Source organism: Pteronotus mesoamericanus, unplaced genomic scaffold (genome assembly GCF_021234165.1).
Source record: "Pteronotus mesoamericanus isolate MK-2021 breed Mesoamerican mustached bat unplaced genomic scaffold, CSHL_Meso_final scaffold_36, whole genome shotgun sequence".
NCBI lineage: Eukaryota > Metazoa > Chordata > Mammalia > Chiroptera > Mormoopidae > Pteronotus > Pteronotus mesoamericanus.
In genome coordinates this window covers 14,456,694-14,482,395 of record NW_026555313.1, presented here as the reverse complement: position 1 = coordinate 14,482,395, position 25,702 = coordinate 14,456,694, and the positions used below count along the sequence as shown (strand labels likewise).

At 40.0% G+C, this 25,702-nt stretch overlaps 1 protein-coding gene across 1 annotated transcript in view; it reads right to left on the bottom strand.

The window, feature by feature from the left end:
• Positions 1 to 4,712, bottom strand: part of ZC3H12C (zinc finger CCCH-type containing 12C) — a 64,469-nt gene extending 59,757 nt beyond the window's left edge. The window contains exon 1 of the mRNA XM_054592527.1: positions 4,458 to 4,712. Coding sequence (XP_054448502.1) covers positions 4,458 to 4,481 — 24 coding nt within the window. The 5' untranslated portion in view covers positions 4,482 to 4,712. The remainder of the gene's footprint in view (positions 1 to 4,457) is intronic.
• Between the last annotated feature and the right edge of the window lie 20,990 nt (positions 4,713 to 25,702).

Sequence of the window (25,702 nt, the reverse complement as noted above, 5' to 3'; positions counted from 1 at the left end):
AAAAATTTTTTTTACTGGGATGTCCAACTTAAGCATTATGGAATTAAAATTTACACAAATCCCCCTCCCCTAAATGTTTAACTGAATAGAAGAATGATTAAATAAATAACATGTTCTTAAGGAGATAATGTTTGAAATATTTTTAATGGTGTAAGAAAATCCCTAGTGTATGCTGAAAGGGGAAGGGAGGGTGGGATACAAAGCTCTATGAAAAGTCTAATTCCAATTACACAAGAAAAAAATATATATTTGAAGAACCAAACTCCCAAGAAAGATAATTCCATTATATTACTTAATCCTCACCATAAGAATCACATTTATTAACATGTGTTATGTTCCAGAGACTTTACTATTCAGTTAAAACAGGGACTCAGCCTTAGTTGGAACTCTTGCTCTACCATTACTGTGAGACCCATCAAGTTATTTAACCACATTGTGGTTTGGTTTCCTCATCATAAAAATAAAAAGAGTAATGAAATACTTCTTCATAGGAGTATAGTAAGTATTAAATGCATTAATACAGGTGGAACACTTAGAACAATCCTTGAGATAATAAGTTCTTAAACTACAATGGAGTAAACCAACTGAGGTCTAAGCTGAGCCAAACAAAAAGTGAGGGGCGGGGCAGGTGCTAGGGAGAAATGTTCAAGGCAATGTAGACCTTGAGATTTTCTACATATTTCTTATACACCCTTAGCGATTTGATAATTATCTTAAAGGTAGAATGCTTTGAATGTTCAGAATGTGTTTATGGGTTTTACTTTAGGCTAGTTCACTATGCATAAGAATTACTATCAGTGTTGTAACATATAATCATAAATACTATGCTTTATGAGTGATTATTCTCTATTTCCTTTTAGAAAAGTAAAACAATCCTCTGTCAAATAGAAAAATTAGAGAAAAATCATACTGAATAACCAAGATATTGGATATATTTTGGGATGAAAAAGATTAAAAAAATACATTACATTTGCAACTCTTGATAATTTCACGAACTGTTAACAGTGAAACAGCGGCAATGATTATGTTTTTGATAAATCTCAACATTACAGCTCTGTAAAGGCATGAGATTTTCATATGTTGTAGGTCCATGAGGCATATTAATCCCTAAAACACAAGATTTTTCAGGACATTTGGTATATTTGAGATTCAGCCCTAGGATCTCAATATTTTAGGTGTAAATTTGGAATCCCGATTTAGTAACTTATTTACTGACCTTGTTATTTAATATTTTTCTTTCCAAGAACTATACCTCCAAAACTCTCTTTGCCACCTTAATCACCCACTACTCCCATCATCTGCTGAATGCTCTGGACACACTAGACCACCCACTCCCTCCTCTCCTGCCAGGCCCCTTGGCTCAGAGCATTCATTTGGAAATGACTCCCACCCGACTCTGTCTACTGGCATACCTCATTTTATTGTGCTCTGCTTTACTGCACTTCACAGATTTTGGAAGATCCTCCACCAGCAAAAAGATTACCACTCACTTTATTGAGGTAGTCTGGAACAGAAAAGTAGTATCTCCAAGGTCTGACTGTAACTGAATCCTACCTTTAAGACCTGGAATGTAATCTTCCCCAGTACCTGAAATTACTTCTTCCCTCCTGTCACTGAGTACATCTGATCTAGCATTATGTTCCATCAGTTCATAATCTCTCTCTCTCTCTCTCTCTCTCTCTCTCTCTCTCTAACAGGTCGGGGGGCCTTACATAGCAGCTAGACTGATACTAAATAATTATTTGCTGAGGGAATAGTAGTTTACCAGTCTTAAGTGAACAGTAACTGAGATTAGTTTACAATCCTAAACTCTTAACACCAAGAGAATAAAACACCGCCTCCTTCACAGCCTGTTTCTTTAAAATTGCAATCAAATTAGAATGAAAGTAGAATTCTTCAGGATTTATGTACAAGGTCAATGAAGAACACTAAGGGTGTAAGATGATATAAAATGGAATATAAAGCTTTAAAATGAAAGCCACACTTTTACATCTGTTAGAAAAATTAATGTAGAAGCCATTGTTGTCTGCTAGAATGAAGAGAAGGTAACCCAGACATAGAATGAGAAAACTAAAAAATACAATTTCCGTTAACCACTTGGGGTCAAGTTTGGAGATGTAATTCATGAAAACAGCTCCAGAGAAGCCATTAATATAAAGTAGAATATTTTTATTAGTTTGGTAATTAAAACAAAAATGTAGTAAAAGGAAGTGACTAATACAAACTCTCATCAGTATACAGACATTCCAAGTTTCTGTTTCCAATCCTTCAATATTTTCCACTATAATAAAAATTTCACTAGACCTTCACTATTAAATTCAGGCTAAAAAATACTGGCTTCTTTTTTGTCATCATTTTGTCTAAACATTCATTTTATTTTGTTTATAATGTTTAAGTACTTTTGTGATGGCCAGATGCTAGAGGTAGAATTGTAACTTACTTTGAAAAGTAAGACCTATTCTTAAATCAAGTAAAAATACTCAATTACACATTTTGAATTATACATACATAGTCAGTTACTAGACTATAATAATATTTTTAGGGTACTTTCAAATACACAGAATTTAGGTAACAATAAGAATGACAAATTGGAAGAAAACAGGTGAAGAGAGAGGCAAGTTTGAAACAAGCATCTTCCTCTGGTTATCAAAATTAAGATACTTTCACAAATATTTGGTTCCACTATTTTTTTAATCTCCACTGGAGGATTATGTTGATGAGAGACAGACAGACAGACACTGCTCTCCTACCCATCCTGAACAGGAATGGAACTGGAAACCTAGGTATGTGCCCCGACCAGGAATTGAACCTGCAATCTTCAGGTGAAGAGCAAGAGGCTCCAACCAACTGAACCAACTGTCCAGGGCTGATTCCACTATTTTTATTTATATTTAAACATCAGATAACACTGATATTTAAAAATTGCTACCAAAATTAACTGTATAGTAAGTGATCAAATAAATGGAAGTCATACCCATTGAACCCTAAATACATCAAGAATTTAAAAATATAGACATAACTGCAAAGAGCATGTATGCATGATCCATGGACAAATGGTGTGGGGACTGCCCAAGGAAGTCGTGGGCGCTGGGTGAGGGGGACAAAGGAGAAAAAATTGGAACTGTAATAGCATAAACAGTAAAACATAATTTAAAATAAATAAAAATAACGGTGACTTGTGGTTCTTTGAAAGTCTGAAAAATGTTTGAGGCAAAGCCACTGTTTTCTGTTTATAATATGAATTAGAAAAATATGATGAAATAAGTGAAGAAATGAATAACTTTCCCAAATTTCTAAATATACAGTATGTAGCCCAAAGTATTTTTGCATCTATTCTAAGATAGTCCAAAAAAAAAGTAAAAAGAAAAAAATATGAATCAACAAGGTCCTCAGGGGCCTGGGGATATTCCAATAGTCTTACAACCAATAGGAAAACTTCCAGTAAATCTGAATTAACATTTCACCTCTATCACAGAACACAAACCAGGATTGTTATCGGTTACCCAAAAGGCAAGAAATCCAGTTAGAATAATTTGTACTTGGAAGCTAAAGCTGGTTTTTAAGGAACTTAAAAGGGGTGAAAGATAACAGTTTAGGAAAGAAAAGCGGAATTCATCTCCTGAAGTTCTATTTCTAACACGTCTTTGTAAGGAGTTAAAAATGTAAACCAGCCCCGCTAACATAAAGCTGGGTGAAAATGGAAATTCAGCTGGAACTGAAGCATGAGGGATAGGGGAGGGACCAGGTTGGGTGAGGGGTTTTCGTTAGGGCCGGCCTGCGGGCGGTGGCGGTTTGGATGCAGGGAGGGATGGATAATAAAAGCTAATGGCTTGAGCTGTCGGATGATGCCTCAGCACACAAGCGCGCGAGGGTCTGAGCCGCAGGAGCAGGGCTGTGGGTCCGTTTTCTTCTGAGGCGCCCGTGCTCGCCTCCATTTTCGGCAGCGGCCGTGCCCTGGGGCGGGCGGTAGTGGACCGGTGCCCTAGGCCGCGGGGCCGAGGAGACCGGTCTCACTTCGCCAGAGATCCCGGGGGCGCCATTCCGCCGGCTGGGAGGGTGCGCTCTACTTTCCCCTCGGCCCCACCCGAGCCGCGGGGGTCGCGGGAGCTCAAAGACTCAACCTGCCAGCGTCCAACCCGCCTGGGCCTGGAGATCTCCGGCCCTAGCTCCTCCGCCCAGCGCTCCGGCGCGGCCTCCCGGCTCCCTCCCCTCTCCCGGCTCCCTCTGGACCAGCACTCACCGCTCCGGGCCCCTCCACCCCCTTTCCCGAGGGACTAACCTGCAGGACCGCTACCCGGCGAGGCCGACCGCTCAAGGAAGCAGCGAGCGGACGACGGCGCCCGCAGCGACTGCGGCCACCTCGGTCCTTCCCCCGGCGGCCCCCGCGCCCCCTCCTCGGGCTTGCACAACTCCTCACACGCGCGCGCACACGGGCTGAACCGTGTTGCTCAACCTACTTGCAGTCCCTTCTCAGCAGCCATCACATGCTCTGGGAGCCGGGGCAACCCCGGGGCCCTCCAGCGGCCGGCAGTCTCTCGCCTCAGCCCTTGCCCGCCGCGGCCGCCGCTAGGGCGCGGGGAGGGCGGGAGGCCCCCCCATGCCGCCCGCCTGGCTGGCCACACGCCGGGGCTCTGGCTGCGGCGCGCCGGCCGCGCCGCTGCCCGGCAGGCGAGAGCGAATCCGGCTGTCCCGCCTGCCTGCTCGCTCCTCGACCTCCCTCCCGCAGCCGCCGCCGCCGCCGCCGCCGCCGCTGCGCCGCTTCCGCCTCCCCTTCCCTCTTTTCCTTTTCCTTCGCCTCCTCTGGAGCGGAGGTTGGCAAACCAGCACCTGCTGCTGGAGATCACCGAGAAGTGAAACAGGAAACCCCGAGCCGAGGGGAAAACCCGGGAGGCGTGGAGCGCGATGAGGGGAGCTGCTGGAACCTGTCGGGCTCGACCCAGCCGCTGGGGCTGCCTAAGGTTCCTGCGTCTCGTCCCCTCGCGCCCATTCCCCAACCCAGCCCAGCCCCGGTGCCCCCACTGCCCCTCCCCGCTGCCCCAGCGCCTGTCCGCTCGGCGACGTCTTCTCCACCACCTAGCAATAACACGGACCATCCCTGGGCAGTCAAGGAAATAGAGCGTCTGCCTTCTTAGGGCAAGTTTCCCGTGGTTGTTTCTTAATATCAATAAACCATAACAAGGAAAAAACACAGCCAGCATTAGCAAGACCAATAAGGGAACTTAAACAAATGAAGCTGTTGGGATTTCTTCGAGGGGAAGGACTTCTTTCAGCAAGGACACTGCCCTTGTTGGAAATTGCAACACGTCAAAATCGACGTTAAAGCCAGAACAAATCTAGATCTCTTTCGGGAGGTTGGGAGGAGACAGCCTTTTCCACTGAGGAGAGCTCCTCAGTTGCAAGTGTGAAAAGCACTGGGAGCAGAGAGCTTTCACCTCTGTGAATTATACAATGCCCAGCACAATCTAGGTCAACAATTCAGTAGTGTTCAAATAATCTTATTCACCGGCTTGTCGACTTGTCACCAGGTGCCTCACTCCTAGCCTTGGGCAATATGCATCAGCTTTTAGCTTGAGAGGGAAGAGGAATTACGTGGATCGTGCCACAGACTAGGTAGCCTGATTTAACTGCATTATCTCATTTAAGGTTCACCACAGCCACGTGAGCTAGGTGTTATAAATCCCCTTTAGCAGTCAGAAGATTGAGGTTAGAAAGATTTCCCAACCACAGCTTCAGGTCTGTTTGCATCCTGAGCAAATATTTGTTTCACTGGAAGAGAGTTCATCCCTTTGATAGCACTTTTTCACACCTCACTAAAATTATTTCTTGCCTCTGTGAACTGTTTTCAATAGGGCATATATGGTTTATACCTGGATTTGTTGGATTTGCTTGGTGTACTTAATGGTAGTTCCATGATGCTTATTTTGGCTCAGACTTGATATTTTCCAGTTTAATGTTCTCTTTCTTTCTGCCTTTATGGCTTAGTTAAGCAGCACAGATGTCCTCACCTCTTTGGCCAGCACCTTTTGCTCTTTAACTATTGATGATAGGGTTCCAGCTGAGAGCATTCTACTGGCTGGAACACTGCTTGGGAGATGGAAGGGGAGCATCTCACTGAATCTGTTTTCCACTTCAGTAAGCCAGTCTTGGAGTGTAATAAATAAAATAGCTGGCTCGTAGACTTCGTTTTGAGCATAAGGTAGCCCTCTGGTCCACATTTTCAGTACCATCTTTAAGACTCTTAGAAATCTGGCAATGTGCTCTCTGCAGCCAGGTCCGTTTTGATTGGCAGGAAGAAAAGCATCTACAGTTCATTGAGCCAAACTCTCAAAAGTCTCTTGAGCAGTATTAGGAAGGGTGGGGAATTAGAAATAGCCTGGCTGACTGGCTTGCTGGCTTGCTGGCTGACAACAATAAGTGATGGCATCTTTGGCAAGACTTTTGTTAAGCCAGAAATCCTCCTTACTCCATCGTATACTGCCCATGCAGTATACTTTATTGCCTTCAATTGACAATTAAATTCCATTGACTGAACATAGTTATAGATCAAGGCACTGTATTATGTCCTTTGGAGGTAAAAGACATGAGTAATTATTATAATTGGTAAAATTTAGTGAATGCCTACTATGTTCTAAGAACTTGTGTGTGTTCTCTCATACAATGCCCCAAAACCCCCTAGGAGAGAATAACTATCACTATTTCCATTTTACAGATGAGAAAACTGAGACTAAAAATACAATCAGTAAGTAATAGTACAAGGACTGAAATGTGGGCAGTCTGACTCTAGAATCAGGAACCATTATTTGAATAAGATACTGTTTTTAATTACCAACTACTGTATAATTGGGGAGATAAAAAACAAAAATTAAAAAGAAAAGAAGATGAAAGAATTTACAAGTGTTAACTTTGTGTCATGGGTAATAAATGCAATGAAGGTTCAGAAAACAGAGGAATCTCTTTAGGTTTGAGTAGTGGGAAAGTCTACGCAGATGATTCTGGGTTTCAAAAAGAAATTTAAGCTAGGCAATGATGATGACTAATATTTTGATAAGCAGAGAGGATAAGGAAGGGCATATCAATGAAATTACATAAACAAAGAGAGACTGCCAGGGAGATTTAGAAAATAGGAATTCAAAACAGCTGCAGAGCTCTAAATTATACAGAGACTTGAACAAAGAGAGAGGGAAGGAGGGAGGGAGAGAGTTTGAGCTTATACAGTATGGACTCTTTGAAGGGTTTTTAACAGAAGGTGACATGGAGAACATTCCTATTTTAGGAAAACCAATATTGTGATGGTTATTGGACGATTTAGAAAGGGGAGGGGTTGAAGCAGGAACAGAAGTTTGAAGACTGTATGGGAGCATTTACATGATAATGAAGTAAATAGTGAGAGAGAAAAAGGGCAGGTTAGTGAGACCCTGTGACTTAACAATCACCAAGTTTTCGTTGAATGGTTGGATACATTTGATGGAGATGGAATTAAGGGAGAAGTTCAACATCACTTAGCGGGTGTGAATGTGAAGCCTATAATATTACTGAGTGGAAAAAAGGGCAAGTTTAGAGGCAGAGGAACTACTTTTTTTGGCAAATGTTTAGAATAATTTGGTTTCAGGCATATATTTGTGGTAATAGTGGGTTATTAATGTGGAAATATTTTATAGTATTATCTAGAAAGGACAAATAGTTGGTTAGATGAGGATTTTATTTGCTATTGAGTGTGAAAATTATAAGTGATCACTATTAGATTTAAAGAAAATTTCTAACACAAATAAGATGCTTCTATGGCTCTGAGATAAATGAACATTAGGGAGTTACTCTTTACTCCAAGTTATATTTACTTAAAAGGAAAGGAGAATAAATAAGAAAGAAATTTCATGGACTCTGAGAGTGTAAGACTGATGAAAGAAAAGTTAGACGTCATTTAATCTGACTCCACTTTTCATTTGCAAATGGTAAAACTGAGGATCAAATTTTTAGTATCTAATAGCAAAACTTCAAAATAGGCATCAGACAGGTATGATACATTTGTTATTACCAATTCTGGATAGCCTATCGGAATTTGAGTTATAATATCAAGCCCGGACCTTGAATTATGACTTTGAATTGCACATCATTTAAAATTTTAAGTGGCTGTGACTCCTTAATAGGCATAACCTTGAACAGCCTCCCTAGTTAAAGGCAAAGGCTTTGGGAAGAACAGGTTGGGGAGGGGATGACTGCAAGGGCAGCACTTCTTTCTAAAATATAGCTCCTAGGTAGACTAGCAAAAACCGAGATTCACATTTGAACCTTAAAAAACAGAGTTTCCGGTGCCCACCATATCCCACCTGGCTGCCTCAACCTGGAACTTATAATTACCCAGCCACCTTATCTAAGACCTCCAGGGACTGTAGGTCACCCTCATGTTCAGAACTGACACATCCCCTTGGCAACTGCTTCTAATTCAATCCACAGCTTTACTAGCAGTGTCTTTAGGAGTTTTCTCATGGAAAATGTGTGAACCCAGTGGCTAAATTTGGGGGTACAAGAAAATTATTTCTCTTGTTCTCATGTCTCCTGCCTCTGCCATTTCTGCCAAAACACTTACCTTAGTTGAAACAATGTCAGAAGTCCCTCAGAAGCTTCTTCATCTTCAGCTCTTTGGCTAGCACTTAATTTCCTGTAGTTGAAGAACATTACCCACATAGCCAGGTGACCACTGTGATTTTTTCACTCACGGCTTCTTTATGTCTTTCAGAGAAGTTCTGGTTAATTCCAACAACCTATGAAGTATAAGATTTCCTTAATACCATTATCTTAAACAACCATTTCCTAAGCACATGATCTATGTAAGATAGACAGAGAGGGATAAAATTTATTCTTGACTATGTGCTTTAGTGACTGGTTAGAGTTGCTTTTTAATACCAAGTTCTTAGGGAAAGGAAACTGGAGGGCATGAGATATGTGCTATTGACCAATCCCAGAGCTTCTTTCTTTTGATGAGTTAACATGAGAGTCCACACTAGCAGCATGACTCTTGAGCATTTGTGGGAGGCCACTAGAGAGCCAGAACAGCATGGTTTCAGTATGCTTGTATTCTACAGTCATGTGCTTGGTTTTCTACCTGAATCAGACAGCACGGCTGCCTGCTTTTACTGCATTTGGCCAACAAAGGAATTTTTAGAAAAAGAAGCCCTTAGTATAGAATAAAAAAATTGTTCCTCAGGTGGCACTTTGCCATCCTGACAAGGACAGCACCTGTCATTGCAGTTCACTCTGCCCTGAAGTTTTGAAATTTTTATTTCAACATAGGTTTTCAGGCATACCTCTGTAAGCATCTGTTGTTTTTAAAAGAAAACTGGTATGTAGAATTACAAATGTACAAAATTGAGATAGTTGAAAACAGGATTATAGAATATTCTGGCTAGAGTGCATTTTACATTTAAAAATTATGTCACAACAATATTAATTGCAGTATTATTTGCAGAGGCAAAAAATTAGAATCAACCTAAATTTCCACTAAAAGGAGACTATTTAAATAAATTGTAGTATCTTTATATACTAGAATGTCATTTCCCTATTTAAATAATGAAATGACCTTATATGTATGGAATAAACTTTAAGATCCATTGTTTATTGAAAAATTAAGGTGAAGACCAGTATATGTAGTAAGCTCCCATTTGTGTAAAAATTAAAGAGAATTATCTCTGTATCTGCTTAAGTGTGGATATGATGTCTCTGGAAGGACACACAAGAAACTGGTAAGTCATTGTCCTGGGCTGAGGAACTGGATGACTAGGAAGAAAGAGTGGAAGAGAGATTCACTTTTTACTCTATACCCTTTTTTAGCTTTTGAATTTTAAATTGGGTATTTGAATTAGCTATTCAGAAAATATTTTTTTGAAGTCTACATTTATTGGTAATGTGTGCTACTGTCCATGCCTTTCTATTTGATTCTATAAATAAATAGATATTGTGTGTGTGTTTCAAATAGTACCACAAGGAAGAGGAAGTTGTGGGAGTCCTGTGAGTTGCACATGTGGAGTCTGGGGCTTCCCAGACAAAGGAAAGATTTCTATGATCATGTGGAAGGGGAGATCCCATAATTGCTAAAGTATTCCCAGCCAGCATTAGTGGTGTTAGTCACTGATTTTACAACTTGTCAAAAGTTCCAAATGCAGATTCTAAAAGATTTTTGATGGGAACTGCTTTAACTAAGGGAAACATTCAGGGAAGTTCCCATGAGCAGATAGGAGCTCTGTCTGTCTTGCTTCCTGCAGCATTGTCAGCTGTCCTGTGCCTGGCACACGGACATCACTCGGGTTGGATCCAGACTACCGGACCATAATGCCCAGTGATTCTCCAGCTTCTGCCTGCTTATTTAGGCATTAATCTGTTAGAAGATAATAAAGACATGGACACAGGACAAGGATTCAAGACTCCAGTCTCTGAAATAGTAGGCAAAGCAGAATTCAAATCTCAAAGGAACTGGGGAGTTAGAAAAATACTTATGCATAGGATAACAAGCCAACTACTGAACTAGCAGAACGAGGTGGGGGCTTGGCTTAAAAAAAGAAAAAAATAACCAACCAGCAAACACATTAAAATAAAACAATTCCCCCAAACAAATAACAAACATTATAATAATAAAATGGGATACCTACATAATTAGGGCTACAGTTCACAGGATAAGCCGGATTATCAGCAGGGGTGTCAGCTGCAAAGTCACTGTACTCCAGAAAGTTGGGTGATTGTGGTGGGCAAGCTATTGACTTAGGGTCTAGGTGGCTTCAGAGACTAGGATAGGACACAGATAAGCGAGCCTAGTCCCTAAAGTCAGAAGGAGTCAGGGAAAACAGCCAACCTAGATGCTTTCAAGTACTCACATCCATGGGAGATTTATGCTGTCAGCTATTTTTTGTTTGAAGGTGGAGATTCCAGGGAATATTCAGCCAAAGAGCATCAGGAGTCAGAAATGAAGAGTGCAGCCAGGCAGGAAGTGTTAAGCAGATCTCCATGGGTCCCATAGTGGGGCCTACCTATAGGCCTAGGTAGCAGATAATTAATTGATGCTGGAGAGATAAATAGACTGCAGCTATTTGATAGCTTTTAATGGTTTTGGTAGGTCTGATTTTAGAGAAACTATTTGTCTTCTATCTTATCTGTTCTCTGGCCAATCCAGAGCACACGGTTTTGACTTATAGGCAGAGGTAGAGTCAGGCTATATGGCCCTTGAGTTTGGTCAAAACATTCATCTCATTTGAAAGAATGTCAGTAGTCCTCTAAAACGTGTCTTTAGCTCTTCATACATCTGTGACTTCCTCTAGTTTTTTAGTTTTATACACAGAACCCTGGCTTATTGAGAAGAGGTAGGCCATCTGGGTCACACTTATAAACATCTATTTTGAAAAGTGAACATTATCTGTTTTGGGTAGTCCCTACTTTTTAATGGAGACTTTGCTGGAGAAATTCAGGAATTTGTCATCTTACTTGGGATAACTACAAGAGGCAGTTAAATGTTCAGTAAGCTTTGTCAAGAAAAACTTGTTTACTAGAAGACACTGTCCTGACAAAATGTGTGGTCATCACTTTCTGTGGTTTGCTTTGCTAAAATATGTGTTCTTAAGAACATTTTAGAGTGTTGGTAAGATTGGGTCTATACAATTACTGGTAGTGTCTTGGTGGTCAATTATTTCTACATGAAAGTAGGAGCTGTCATTTTCTAAGACTCTTTTATATATGTAGCCAACCAATACTGAAATTGAGATTCAAATACTTTAGCTATATGGATCTTGAACAAGAGTTAATGGAGGTGGATTTCACTGGCGTTAGTATCTAGTACCTTTTAGTATTCTAATGTGTTATTTTTTAATTATAAAATAATACATGCTAATTGTAGAAATTATTTTATTGAGTTTATTGGGGTGACATTTGTTAATGAAACCATACAGGTTTCAAGTGTGCAATTCAAAAAAAATCTTCCGCACACTGCATTGTCTGCATTGTGTGCTCATCGCCCAGATTAAAGTCTCTTTCCATCCCCATTTATCCCCCATTTTCCCACTTATTTTGCTTAATCCCTACACCTTCTTTTCACCCACTCCCCTGGACCCCCATTCTGACAGCTGTCAGTCTGTTCTATGAATTTATACTTCTGTTTCTATTTTGTTAAATTATTTTGTTCATTAGATTCTACATATAAGTGAGATCTTATGGTAATGCATGCTCATTGTAGAAAAATTTCAAGGTACAATACAACATAAGGTTTCAAAAATGCAAATTACTTCTCCCATGAACCAGAGATAACTGCCCTTATACTTTTTTTTCATTTTCTTCTATTCTACATTTATATTCCACTACCTTTCTTCATTTAATTAAATTAAACATGTGTTTGGTGAATTCCACCACTGGAATTGGAATCATAAAATAAAAGACATGGTTCACATCTTAAGTAAATGAAATATTTTCTCAGAAAGATAAGACATACATTTAAAAAAATCTAGAGAAAATACTAAATTAAATATAATCAAGTGCCAAACTTGCCTGAGTTAGGGGCTCACTTAATCAGCTGTGATCCTTAGGATGCGGATCTGAAAATAATTTTCTGTCTACTTGAAGAATTCATTCATTCAACAAATGTTTCTTGAGCACTTACTTTGTGCCTGCCATTATGAGGATGTACCACTACTTCCAAAGGTGGACTTAGAGAATTCCTAAATTGAAGACATCTCTGCTTTGCTCAGTTTATCTTGTACACACCCAACTCCTCATCTTCTACCAGTCATTCTCCAAGAGCTACTCTGGCTTTCTTATTCATGCTGTTTCCTCTCTCTGGAACACTCTTCCCTAAATATCCATAAGGCATGCTTCCTAATGCCCTTCAGATTTCTGTTCAAATGTCACGTTATTGTAGAAGCCATCCCTCAATACCTTATCTAGAATATCACACATATCCTCCCTCCCTTCATGTACATTCTGGCCACGATCCATCTCCTCATTCTGTGTTTTAAAGAAGTGTTTATAAAAATGCTATGTATGCCCTGGTTGGTGTGGCTCAGTAGAGTGCTGGCCTGTGAACCGAAAGGTTGCTGGTTCAATTCCCAGTAAGAGCACATGCCTGGGTTTCTGGCCAGGTCCCTAGGTGGGGACATGCAAGAGGCAACCAATCCATGTGTCTCTCGCACATTGCTCTTTCTCTCCCTCTCCTTCTCCCTCCCTTCCCCTCTCTAAAAGTAAATAAAATTTAAAAAATTCTATGTATATCTGGTCTCCAGATAAAATGCAGATATAAATGGAATTTATTCTTCTGAAGATAAAAATTCAGGAAAGTTTGTTTCAATAAGATAAAAAGAGAAAGAACAGATATGACATTCCTAGTGGGTGATACCACAGGAAACCCAGACAGACAGTAGTTATGTAGGTTAGGTTTTCTTCAGAAGTCCTCAAACAGTTGTAACAGTGAGACAAAGTAGTGACAGAAGTCTTGGCTGTCCACGTATCTGCTGCACATCACCAGATACCAGAAGATTAATCAGCCGGAAGGAGATTATCTGATTAAGTTGTGATTTTCATCATGGAATCTATTTTTTTCTGCCTTTTGTTACCAGTTCTCTCCTGGTTCCCCATTACCTCTCCTGACCAGTCTCTTCAGGACTTTCCTTCTGTCTATGCTTACAAAGAATTCCTCTCTGATCCATTGGCCCATTATCTTATGGCTCCACAAACATGCCCTGAGTTTTCTCACCCATTCCTGCGATATTAACTACTACCTATATTTTGATGTTTGACAAATTGTATCTGCAGCCCCTATCACCTGGCACTTGGTAGGTGCACAATAAAAGCACATTTAATTTATTCAAAATGAATAAATGGCTTTTTTTGGCGGGAGGTGGGGTTAGGGGGATGGAGCTCCTGCTGTGTGTCAGCCATTATTGTAGGTGTTGGAAAAGCTTTCTACTCCAATAGAGTTTATATTTTATTTATATATGTATATATATGTATATAACTAGTATACAATTAAACAAATACATGAAGTCTATAAACAAATAAACAAAATAATTTCACATAATAGCAAATGCTCTAAAGAAATAAATTAGAGTGGAGTATGAACTAGCAGGTTTGGAACTGTCTCATGGATAAGGATCAGGGAAGGCCTCTTTTGAATCACATTTAAGCTAAAATGAGGCAAAGCAGCCAGCCATACAAAGCACATTCCAGGTAGAAGAGCAAGCAAATGAAGGAGCCTCCAGGTGGCAGAGGTGGAGGTTAAAGGAAGAGAATGAAGAGCAGTGTGGTGGAGCTTGGTGAGAGGAAAAGGAGCTTGGCGGGAGTGGAGGCTGGTCCCTTTAACTAGGTCCCAAGCACATGTTTGCTCCAGACCTTATGTCTTCCCTTTATCTTACCGCTGACCAGCCTCTCTTACATACTTTACCTGACTGGTTCTTGTAAGGATTTGAGTTTGTGATCCTTCTTTGTTTTTGGTAAACCTCACTGGTAGTTATAAAAAGGTTCCATGTTTTTGTTTGCTTCTGGACTTCTACATAGGCTGCTGTCTGCCTATAACACCTTTCCCTTAATACGTTGTGAATAAAGATTCAGCTCAGAAATTCACTTTATTCTAGAAAGCTTTCTCTGATCTCATCTAACTGGGTTAAATGTCTGTCCTCTACGCTCCCAGAGTTCTATATGATAACCAGACATGTAAACTTTGAGTAACTTCTCCCAAATCATGTAACAGAGCCAGGATTTGAACCCAGGCAGTTCAGCCCACCATCTTAACCACTGTGCTGCAGTCCCTGCTTCATAAAAATGTTGGAAGAGCTACCTGGGATGATGCATGAAAAGTGTTTTACATGAGCCCTGACATTTGAAAAATACTCAGTAAATGTTAGCTCTAATTACAGACATAATCTCTGCCCCTGAGAAGCTTATGGTCAATTGAGGGAGTTAAATGTCTAGTAAATATATGAATAATATGGAGAAGACAATTTGAATACCTAGAAAGATCTTTAGTGCAGTCATTTGCATCCCTTTCTGTAAAGTAGCTGCCACTTGATAGCAGTGACGATAATACTCTTTGAAAAAGAAAATTAGGGGAGATGGAAGATGGAGGAGTGAATGGGAGTCACGCAGACCTCCTCCCAAGACCAAACTGGAATTGTGACTAAATAGTGGAGAAATCACCTGGAAAACAATGGAAGGATAGAGGGAGAGGAGCCTTGGAGATGCGGACAGACAGTGGATTCAACTTTCACGCATCCCAATGGGTAAGAAGTGTGGTGGAGGCTCGAGAGGGTGGGCTGGGCACCCACGGGAACCAGCACCAGAGGGACATTGAAATGGCCAGTTGGACCCCCCTGAGAAGAACAGGGTCTGAACCATAAACAGGGACCCCTAGACTACAGCAGCTGAAATTAGGAAAATGCAGACAAAACGCAACCCTGAAAAGCTTAGAGGCGCTCTCTGCCAGAGACAGGTGGCTGGAGATGCAAAGAGACATTTAAAGGGCCAACGCAAAAATTTGCCGTGGCAGCCGCCTTCCTCGACCTCTGGGTAGAGGCAGCATGAGTGTGGTCTGGTGCCTGAGGAAAGATTGGTGAGGAAAACTTTGTGAAGAGAACTGAGATGGTGGCCAGCAGAGCCCCGGTAATAACTCACTTTCCACTCTGCAACTACTATCTCGCTCAGGCATAAGAGAATCAATTAACCTGCCTTCTGCTTGCTCAGCCCAGAGCTTGTGCGCAGGTGGGCTGGGGTGCTGAGTGCAGAGTGGCTGGAAGAAATAGAGGATCCCTGGCCAAAGGGGACACAGAAATGCCTAGAGTCCTTTGAGGAGAGACTGGAGATAGACACGTTGGGGAAAGAATGGGAGGAGCAACCCAAATTCCCAGAGCTAACTCCTTCCCTACTCCATAGTCTTCATTTCACGCAGGCAGGCCATGCCCCCAAAGAGGCAGAAGCGGGACAGCACACAAGAGACGGTCTTAAACGGCCCAGGGCCAGCGGACAAGTACAACGCGGTCTGCAGAAATAGTGGATCCCTGGCCAAGGGGGTCGCAGAGCTGCCCAGGGACCCTCGAGGAGAGACTGGAGACAGAGGCATTGGGGAAAGAAGTGGAGGAGTAATCAGGGAGTCCCGGAGCTGACTCCTTCCCCAGTCCATGTTCTCCATCTTGCTCAGGCAGACCACTCCCCTGAGTGACAGCAGCCTATAAGGACAAGATAGTCTTGCCATCAGGAGGCACTGTTCCGCCCTGTGGTGCCTCAGCATGACAGATGAGGACAGAGTGACCAGATTGATAATAGATTCCTGGAAGGCTCAAACAAATGGCCCAAGGTCAGACAGGGTCAACAACTGATATCATCAGAGGCAGATCCAAAAAGAAAAGAAAAGAAATAAATAAAAACACTTGTCTACTACCATAGAAATTTAATCCACAAAGTCAGGAAATCAAGACTTATCAATGAAGAAGAAGTAAAAAAAAAAGACTCTCACAAATAATGGGAAGGAAAAGAAGTTCCCCCAAAATGAGGGGAAAGGAGGAATCCCCACAGAGAGAGCTAAATGAAATAGAGGCAAGTGAACTATCAGATATTGAATTCAAAACAATGGCTCTAAGGAAGCTCAATGAGCTCAGCCAGCTAAAATAGAACTATGAGAAACTGCAGGAAAACTATCGGATTCTAATGGCAAATTATATCAACCTGGAAAAGGACATAGAAACTATCATAAAGACACAAGAGGATATGAAGAGTACCATTTCTGAACAGAAAGAACACAGTAGAACGAATCAAAAGCAGACTAGATGAAGCAGAGGATCGAATCAGTGAGCTGGAGGATAAGGTAGAAAAAAGCTCCCAGAAAGAACAAGAAATGGAAAAAAGACTCAAAAAGAATGAAGAGGCATTTAGGGAAATGCAGGACAACCTGAAACACAATAATATCCGCATAATAGGGATACCAGAAAGAGAAGAAGAGGAGCAAGGGATAGAGAACCTCTTTGAAAAAGTAATGATGGAAAATTTCTCCAATTTGAGGAGAGCAAAGGTCTCACAAGTCCAGGAAGCACAGAGGGCCCCATTCAAGAGGAACCCAATGAGGCCCACTCCAAGACACGTCATCATTAAAATGACAAATATCAAAGACAAAGAAAGAATCCTAAAGGCAGCAAGGGAGAAACAGGGAGTAACATACAAAGGGAGCCCCGATACAGCTAGTAGCTGACTTCTGAACTGAAACACTACAAGACAGAAGGGAATGGCAAGAAATATTCCAAGTAATGAAAAGCAAAGGCCTACAACCAAAACTGCTCTACCCAGCAAGGCTCTCAATTAAAATAGAAGGGGAAATAAGGAGTTTCCCAGACAAAAGAAGACTAAACAAATACACCTCCACCAAACCAGCAAACAAGATATGCTAAAGGGACTGGTTTAAGAAGATGAAGAAAAAGAGTGAGAAAGAGAAAAGCACAGGTACAAAGAGAAAAAAAAATAAGTTTCTATCAATAATAACTCCTAATGTAAATGAACTAAATGCCTCAATCAAAAGACACAGGATAACTGAATGGATAAGAAAACATGACCCACACTTATGTTGCCTACAAGAGACCCACCTCAAATCGAAGGACCTACACAGATTGAAAGTAAAGGGAGGGAAAAAATATATTCCAAGCAAATGGGCAAGAAAAGAAAGCAAGGGTAGCAATACTTATATCAGATAAAATAGATTTCAAAACAAAGGCCATAAAAAGAGTCCCAGGGAGGCACTTTATAATACTCAAAGGAAGAATCCATCAAGAAGACATAAACATTGTAAACTTATATGTACCCAATATAGGAGCACCCAAATATATAAGGAAAATCTTGGATGACTTCAAAAAAGATATAGACAGCAACACACTGATAGTAGGGGATTTTAAAACGGAAAGATCTTCCAAACAAAACATCAACAAGGATATTGTGGAGCTGAATGATGCATTAGATAAATTGGATTTAACTGACATATATAGAACCTTTCATCCCAAAGAAGCAAAATACACATTCTTTTCAAATGCTCTTGGAACTTTTTCAAAGATAGATTGCATGATAGGACACAAAGCAAACCTCAACAAATTCAGGAAAATTGAAATAACACCAAGCATTTTCTTGGACTACAAGGGTTTGAAACTGGAAATAAACCTAAAAGAGAAGCCTCAAAAACTTGGAAATTCATGAAGACTCAACAGTACACTATTAAACAATGAATGGGTCAATAACGAGATAAGAGATCAAAAAGTTTCTAGAAGCCGATGAAAATGAACACACAACAGTCCAAAACCTATGGGACACAGCAAGGGCAGTCCTGAGAAGGAAGTTCATAGCAATACAAACCTACCTAAAAAAGATAGAAACATTTCAAATAAAAGACCTAACACTACAACTTCAAGAACTGGAGAAACAACAACAAATAAATCCCAGAGCAAGTAGAAGGAAGGAAATAGTCAAGATGAGAGCAGAACTGAATGACATTGGGACAAAAAGAACAATTCAAAGGATCAAACCGTCCAGGAGCTGGTTCTTTGAAAAGGTAAATAAGATTAACAAGCCATTAAGCAGGCTCATCAAGGAAAAAAGGAAGAGGACCCAAATAAATAATATCAGAAATGAAAGGAGAAATAACAAGTGACACCACAGAAATACAAAGGATTGTAAGAAATTAAGAATTATATGCCAAGAAATTTGAAAACCTTAATGAAATGGACAAATTTCTAGAAAAGTATAATCTTCCAACACTGAGGGAAGAAGAAGGAGAAAGCGTGAACACACTGAAAACAGCTGGGGAAATTGAATCAGTAATCAAGAAACTCTCAGCACATAAAAGCCCTGGGCTGGACGGTTTCACAGGAGAATCTTACAAAGCACTTAAGGAAGAGCTAACCCCTGTCCTTCTCAGGCTATTCCAAAAAAATCCAAGATGAGGGATGACTCCCAGACTCTTTTTATGAGGCCAGCATCACCCTAATCCCAAAACCAGATAAAGACCCTACAAAGAAAGAAAACTACAGGCCAATATCGCTGATGAACATAGATGCTAAAATCCTCAACAAAATATTGGCAATCCAGATCCAGCAATACATTAAGAAGATCATATACCATGATCAATTGCAATTCACCCCAGGGATGCAAGGATGGTACAACATTTGCAAATCAATAAATGTAATACATCACATAAACAAAAGAAAAGACAAAAATCACATGATCATATCCATAGATGCAGAAAAAGCATTTGATAAAACACAGGACCCACTTATGATAAAAATACTCAGCAAAGGGGAGTAGAGGGAGCATACCTCAGCAAAATAAAGGCCTTTTATGAGAAACCTACAGCCACCATCATACTCAATGGGCAAAAACTAAAAGCTTTCCCACTAACATCAGGAATAAGACAAGGGTATTTACTTTCACCACTTTTATTCAAAATAGTTTTGGAAGTTCAAGTCACAGTGATCAGACAAGAAAAAAAAAATAAAAAGCATCCAAATTGGAAAGGAGGAAGTTAAACTATCATTGTTTGCACACGGCATGATAGTGTACATAGAAAACCCTGTTGACTCCATCAAAAAACTACTCAACCTAATAAATGAATTTGGCAAAACAGTGGGCTACAAAGTCAATATTCAGAAATCAAAGGCATGTTTGTACACCAACAATGAAATAGAAGAAGAAAAAATCAGAAAAAAAAATACCATTTACTGTAGCAAAAAGTAAAATAAAGTACCTAGGAATAAATTTACCAAGGAGGTAAAAGACCTGTATGCAGAAAACTATACAACACTGAAGAAAAAAGTTAAGGAAGACACAAATAAATGGAAGCATATACCATGCTCATGGATTGGAAGAATTAGTATCATCAAAATGTACATACTATCGAAAGCAATTTATAGATTCAATGCAATTCCTATTAAAATACCAATGACATATTTCACAGAAATAGAACAGACATTTCAAAGATTTATATGGAACCATAAATGACCCTGAATAGCCGCAGCAATTTTGAGAAAGAGGAACAAGGTAGGAGGGATCACAATACTGGTCATCAAACTATACTGCAAAGCCACTATACTCAAAACAATCTGGTACTGGCACAAGAACAGACCCATAGACCAGTGGAACAGAATAGAAAGCCCAGAAATAAGCTCAGGTCTATATGGTCAACCAATATTTGACAAAGCTTGCCAAAGCATAAAGTGGAGTAACAATAGCCTCTTCAAGAAATGATGTTGGGAGAGCTGAACAGCTACATGCAAAAAATTGAAGTTTGATCATCAGCTGGCGCCTTACACAAAAAGAAACTCAAGATGGATAAAAGACTTAAAAATAAGTTGCAACACCAGAAAAGTCCTAGAGGAGAACATTGGCACGAAACTCTCATATATCACATGCAGCAATTTTTTCACTGATATGTCTCCTAAAGCAAGGGACATAAAGGAAAGAATAAACACGTGGGACCTCATCAACATAAAAAGCTTCTACACGGCTAAAGAAAACATCAGCAAAATGAAAAGGGAGCCAACCATATGGGAAAATATATTCGCTAATGATACAGCAGATAGAGGTTTGATCTCCAAGATATATAAAGAACTCACTCGACTCCACTCCAAGAAGACAACAATCCAATCAAAAAATGGGCAAAGGACCTGGGCAGATGCTTTTACAAGGAAGAGATACAGAGGGCCCAGAGACATCTGAAAGGATGCTCGGCATCACTAGCCATCAGAGAAATGCAAATTAAAACCACAGTGAGATACCATGTCATACCGGTCAGAATGGCCATCATAAAGAGATCAACAAACAACAGGTGCTGGCTAGGCTGTGGAGAAAAGGGAACTCTAGTACATTGTTGACGGGAATGCAAACTGGTGCAGCCATTGTGGAAAGCAGTGTGGAATTTCCTCAAAAAGCTAAAAATGGAACTGCCTTTTGACCCAGTGATTCCCCTGCTGGGACTATACCCTAACGCCAATACAAAAGAACTTTTGCACCCCAATGTTCATAGCAGCACAATTTACAATAGCCAAGTGTTGGAAGCAACTTAAATGCCCATCAGTAGATGATTGGATCAAAAAACTATGGTACACAATGGAATACTACGCAGCAGAAAGAAAAAAAGGAACTACTACACTTTACGACAGCATGAATGGAACTAGAGAGTATTATGCTAAGTGAAATAAGTCAGGGGGCGAAAGACGAATACCATATAATCTCACTTATAAGCAGAACCTAATCAACAAAACAGAAATGTAAGGAAAATAAGACCAGCAACACTGATAGAAAAAAGAAAACAACAGAGACAAGAGTGAAGGAGGGAGAGTTGGGCAGGGAAAAGGGAGGGAACATATAGGAAGGACCCACGAACAAAGCCAAAGTGGGGAAGGATTGAGGGAGGGAGAGGGGGAGGGGGGCATGGGAAAGTGGTGGGAGTAGGCAGAGACAAATGTATTTGAAAAAATAAATAAATGAGTAAATTAAAAAAAGAAAAAATTAATATTTTCTTAAAAAAGAAAGAAAATTCTTTATAAAAGGAAAGAAGTTCATATGGGAAAGATAAGTTCAGTTGAACTTGTCTTCTGAGGGTGCTTCAGGAACATCCAATTAGAGCTGACCAATAGGTTAGAAAAATTACAGCAAAATTCACCTTGTTATTTAGTGAACATTCTTGATTTTTCCCTTTCCTCACCTCCACATCTACTCTGGAAACCAGGCTTTGTTGGTTTTGCTTTGAAAATACCTGTAACCTGCCCTCTTTTCTCCTCTGCCTCCACACTGATTCAAACTGCCACCATCTGTGCCTTATCTTCATCTGTAAATAGAGATACTAATAGTATTTATCTAATAGGGTTATTATGAGACAAATAAGGCAGTTTATGTAAAACAATCAGAATGTTACCTAGACTGTACAGGAAGGGAAGGAGCAAAAAGTGGAGAGAGGACCTAAATAGTATGGGCTATGGAATTCACTGGACGAATGTTTCTAGAAGAAAAGTAGTTATTAGAGGTTAAGAGGATTGGGAACTTCCAAACATGTGATATCTTGTTCTGTTAAGATATTTGTACGTAACAGTGGTAAATTAGAAAGTTGAACAAGGTTGTTCCACTCAATCAGTTAATCAGAATAGTATATGCAGCAATTATCTACAGAAAAGTTGAGTCAGAGTTTCTTGGTTAGAAGGAATGTGGCTCAGCTAGAACCTAATTGACTCAGGTCACTTCTACTGAGTCAAAACTTTTTGTGTCAGGTCACATCATCGGCTGCTGACCAGTCTGTGGATTGGTTTCCTTTGGGGGTCAGCTGCCCATCCTTATTCAATTAGTAGAGACAAGAGAAAGGTATGACCAAACCACCATGGCTGGCCAGAGCTGCCCTGTCAGTAGGGGCCAGGATGGGAGAGTTTCCTTCTCATTAGAAGAGACTGTGGGTGCTGGGTGTGGCAAGCACCCAAACTAACACTTAAAGTTGAGAGATACAGTTATGTTGAAGAATGGTATGAGGTATGAAGTTTAATGCTTGGTTTTGAATCCCAGTAATCCAGTTTCACTTTGGACCAGCTCTGTGCTTTGAGCAAGTCAGTAAATTTCTCTAATGCCTTGGTTCTGCTTTATTAAGTCAACATGTTTATAATTTCATAAGTATTTGGTTTGGAAAACTCTACGTAAACTGATCACCTTGAATCATCCAGGTCCCAAACAACCTTTGTGTTTAGTAGGAGAAGGGGTTTTAATTGTCTTGCTAATTGCTGAAACTTTTGTTAAGATATTGCTCAAAGTGGCACTACTCTCAGTGAATAGGACAAAGATATAATTCCCACAAAAGATTTTCCTTTTTATTTTCAGATGTATAAGGAGAAGAAATTCCTTAATGCTAATGAGAGATGATATGGCCAACTCCAGCAAGACAGTCCACACATGCACAATTTACTGCTGTGAATTTATCTCTTAAGAAATAAGGTAAAATGGGATAGAAGAGCTAGTCAAGACACTTCTTCAAAGAAAGAGTGCATCGTATAAGGGACTCTGACAAGAAAGTAGAAAGAGAAGGAATACAATGAGGGAAAATCCAACAGAATAAGAAGGTTGGCCTAGGATTTCAAAGCTGTTCTCTGTGGATGAGAATTCTCCATCAAGCACCCCAAGTGGGCCAGTCAGGATGGAGAAAGTACAGGCTGGAAGCCATAGTATGGTGTAAGGACTCCAGGCAAGTGAAATGAAACGAACAGTTAAATGCTGATGCCCATCACATGTTAATACATAGTTATTGCTGCCTGGAAATACATTCTGGAATCCAAAGTGAGAATGCCCAAGTCTGATAGCAAATATTTTTGCGATGGCTGCCAACTGCCTTGTGGTATTTAGGTTTCTATGTTTTCTTCTCTCTTAACCTAGAAGAAACCTAGAAGGTACTTGGAAGAATCTACCTTGTTTCTCAACCTGCAATATATAGCTGGATTAATGTATCCAATATTTTAAAAAGTAAATACAGTGAAATAGTCAGGATTATGGTCTCATACAATAGACTTTATTAAAGAACATTGAGTGTCTGACATAAGCTCTAGAGGAGCTGGAAAACCAGGCTTAGAGGCTATAGAGCGTCTATAGCCTCTCCACTCCATGTCCAGCATCACTCCATAGAAGTAGCCCAGGAAGACGTCAATGTCTCTGTTGGTAGGTATAGAAACCTCAGGTTGTCTAGCCTCCAGCCTGATGCTGGCACTAGAGATGGCCACTAGAACTACTATGACTGCTCCCTCTGGAAAATGAATATAGCTTCTGTCCCTACTATTAGTATTGCCAAAATTGACTCTGTGAGGTTTCTTCTTAGGTTGCTAGCTCCTGGGTCAAAACCTGAGGTGAGCACATCTTGTCAGAGGAGTCTAATACATGTGCCAGCACGATAGTTAAGCAAGCCAGTACCTGGTAAGTTCAAGTTTGTCTTGGCAGGTGGGCTCTGCTCTAAGATTTCTCATGCAGAATAAAGAAGTTTAGATGCTGGAAAGCCAAAAACACTAAACGTGTATGCAATGTTTGTCTTCTAAGAATACTTCATTTTGATCAGCAAACCCTGGATTTAGTTAATACAAGATATTTTAGCATACAACTCCCAATCTTCTACACATTTCCTTTTAGCTATCAGTACTGATTCATTAGAACCTTTACCCTAAGTAATTTTTCCCCTGTGAAATATTTTGCAAATAGTTCTTTAGTTCATAATTTTGGATGTTCACTAACATTAAAAATCAAGATGGCTTTCTTTGTTATGCAAAGGTAATTGCTAAACATTAAATAAATGCTTGCCCATAAAAATAATAAGTTGAAAGAAAAACATATATTATAGGATAGTTTCATCCTTCAGATTTGCCAAGATTATGTAGCATTAAATGTTATGATACTACTACTACTACTACTACTACTACTACAAACAAGGGAAGAGTAACACATGAAATATTTTATTTATTCTTAGATTTTTAAAAAAATTTCTGTCTAGACCTCTGACTGTCCATACATGCAGAAAGAAACTTCAATCTCTTTCTGTCACCAGTGGAATGTTTTTGTGGTCCAACAGCTAGGCTATAAATAACAAGCTCTCTTATCAGAGTTGTCTAATAGTCATTTCACAATTGATTAGCAATGCCAGTTGTGATGCAGATGTATGCTGCATGGAAGAATTCCTTATATCCTCCAACTCCTAGTATAGCTAATTTAGAAGTTAGAAAATTATAAACCATATGGGAATTAGACTTCAAAAGCTTGGGAGACTTTTGTCCATATGTTTTGGTTGTGCCATACTGAGATCATATTTTTCCAAGTGAATAAAGGCGTGAGTGGCCTTTCGTTGGTGCTTACTCAGTCTCTGTCTTTCCTGTGAGTCATTATTGTTTTCCAGCTCGAAGTTGTGGCCAGCCTCACTTTCAATATGTCATTTTCATTCATTTGGAAACTAAAGAGCTGTGCTTTGCACTATGTCCTTAATGTCAGCAAACCTAGCTCTGTTAGATTAAAATGCAGAGATGCATTTGCAGCTAGCACAAAGTGTTGCAGGCTGCTGATCTGAACCAATCGGACACACTGAACTTGAAGGCACCCTTCAGAATGCTTGAAGGCTGCATGTCTGGAGTTAGGAACACCTCAAGGCCAGCCATGGCAAGAAAGTTGCCTTTATTTTGTGTTTGGAAGGCACAGAATGTGGCATGCAGGGGAGGTGTGGGCTGGTAGAAGTTACTGTAAATTGGTGACATGATATTTATACCTAAATTTCTTATGGGATGGGCACCTTGTAAGCATAAATGAGTTAGTACATATAAAGCACTTAGAACAACATTTAAAATTTTTAAAATACGTTATCTCATTTAATATTTACCATAACTTTTTTCAGATGTGAACAGTGGGGTCCTGAGATATTAAGTAACATATCTAAAGTCATATAGCTAGTTAATGGCTTGGAGCCAGAATTCAAACCCAGTTTTGTCTGACATCCAGAACTCTTGACCTTTACCATTGAACTTGAATTCAACACCTAGAATTATGTTCTGTTGGTAATAGAAGGTGGGAAGATCAAGATAGGGGGCTGACAGAATTGCAAAGAATCTGGAATTTTTGAGAGAGAATTTGTTGTTTTGTGAAAGAGCTGAAGAAAACCTAGCATGTGTTGACTCCTAGCTTAAATTGTAAGCTGCATTATTGTTTATCTTATTTA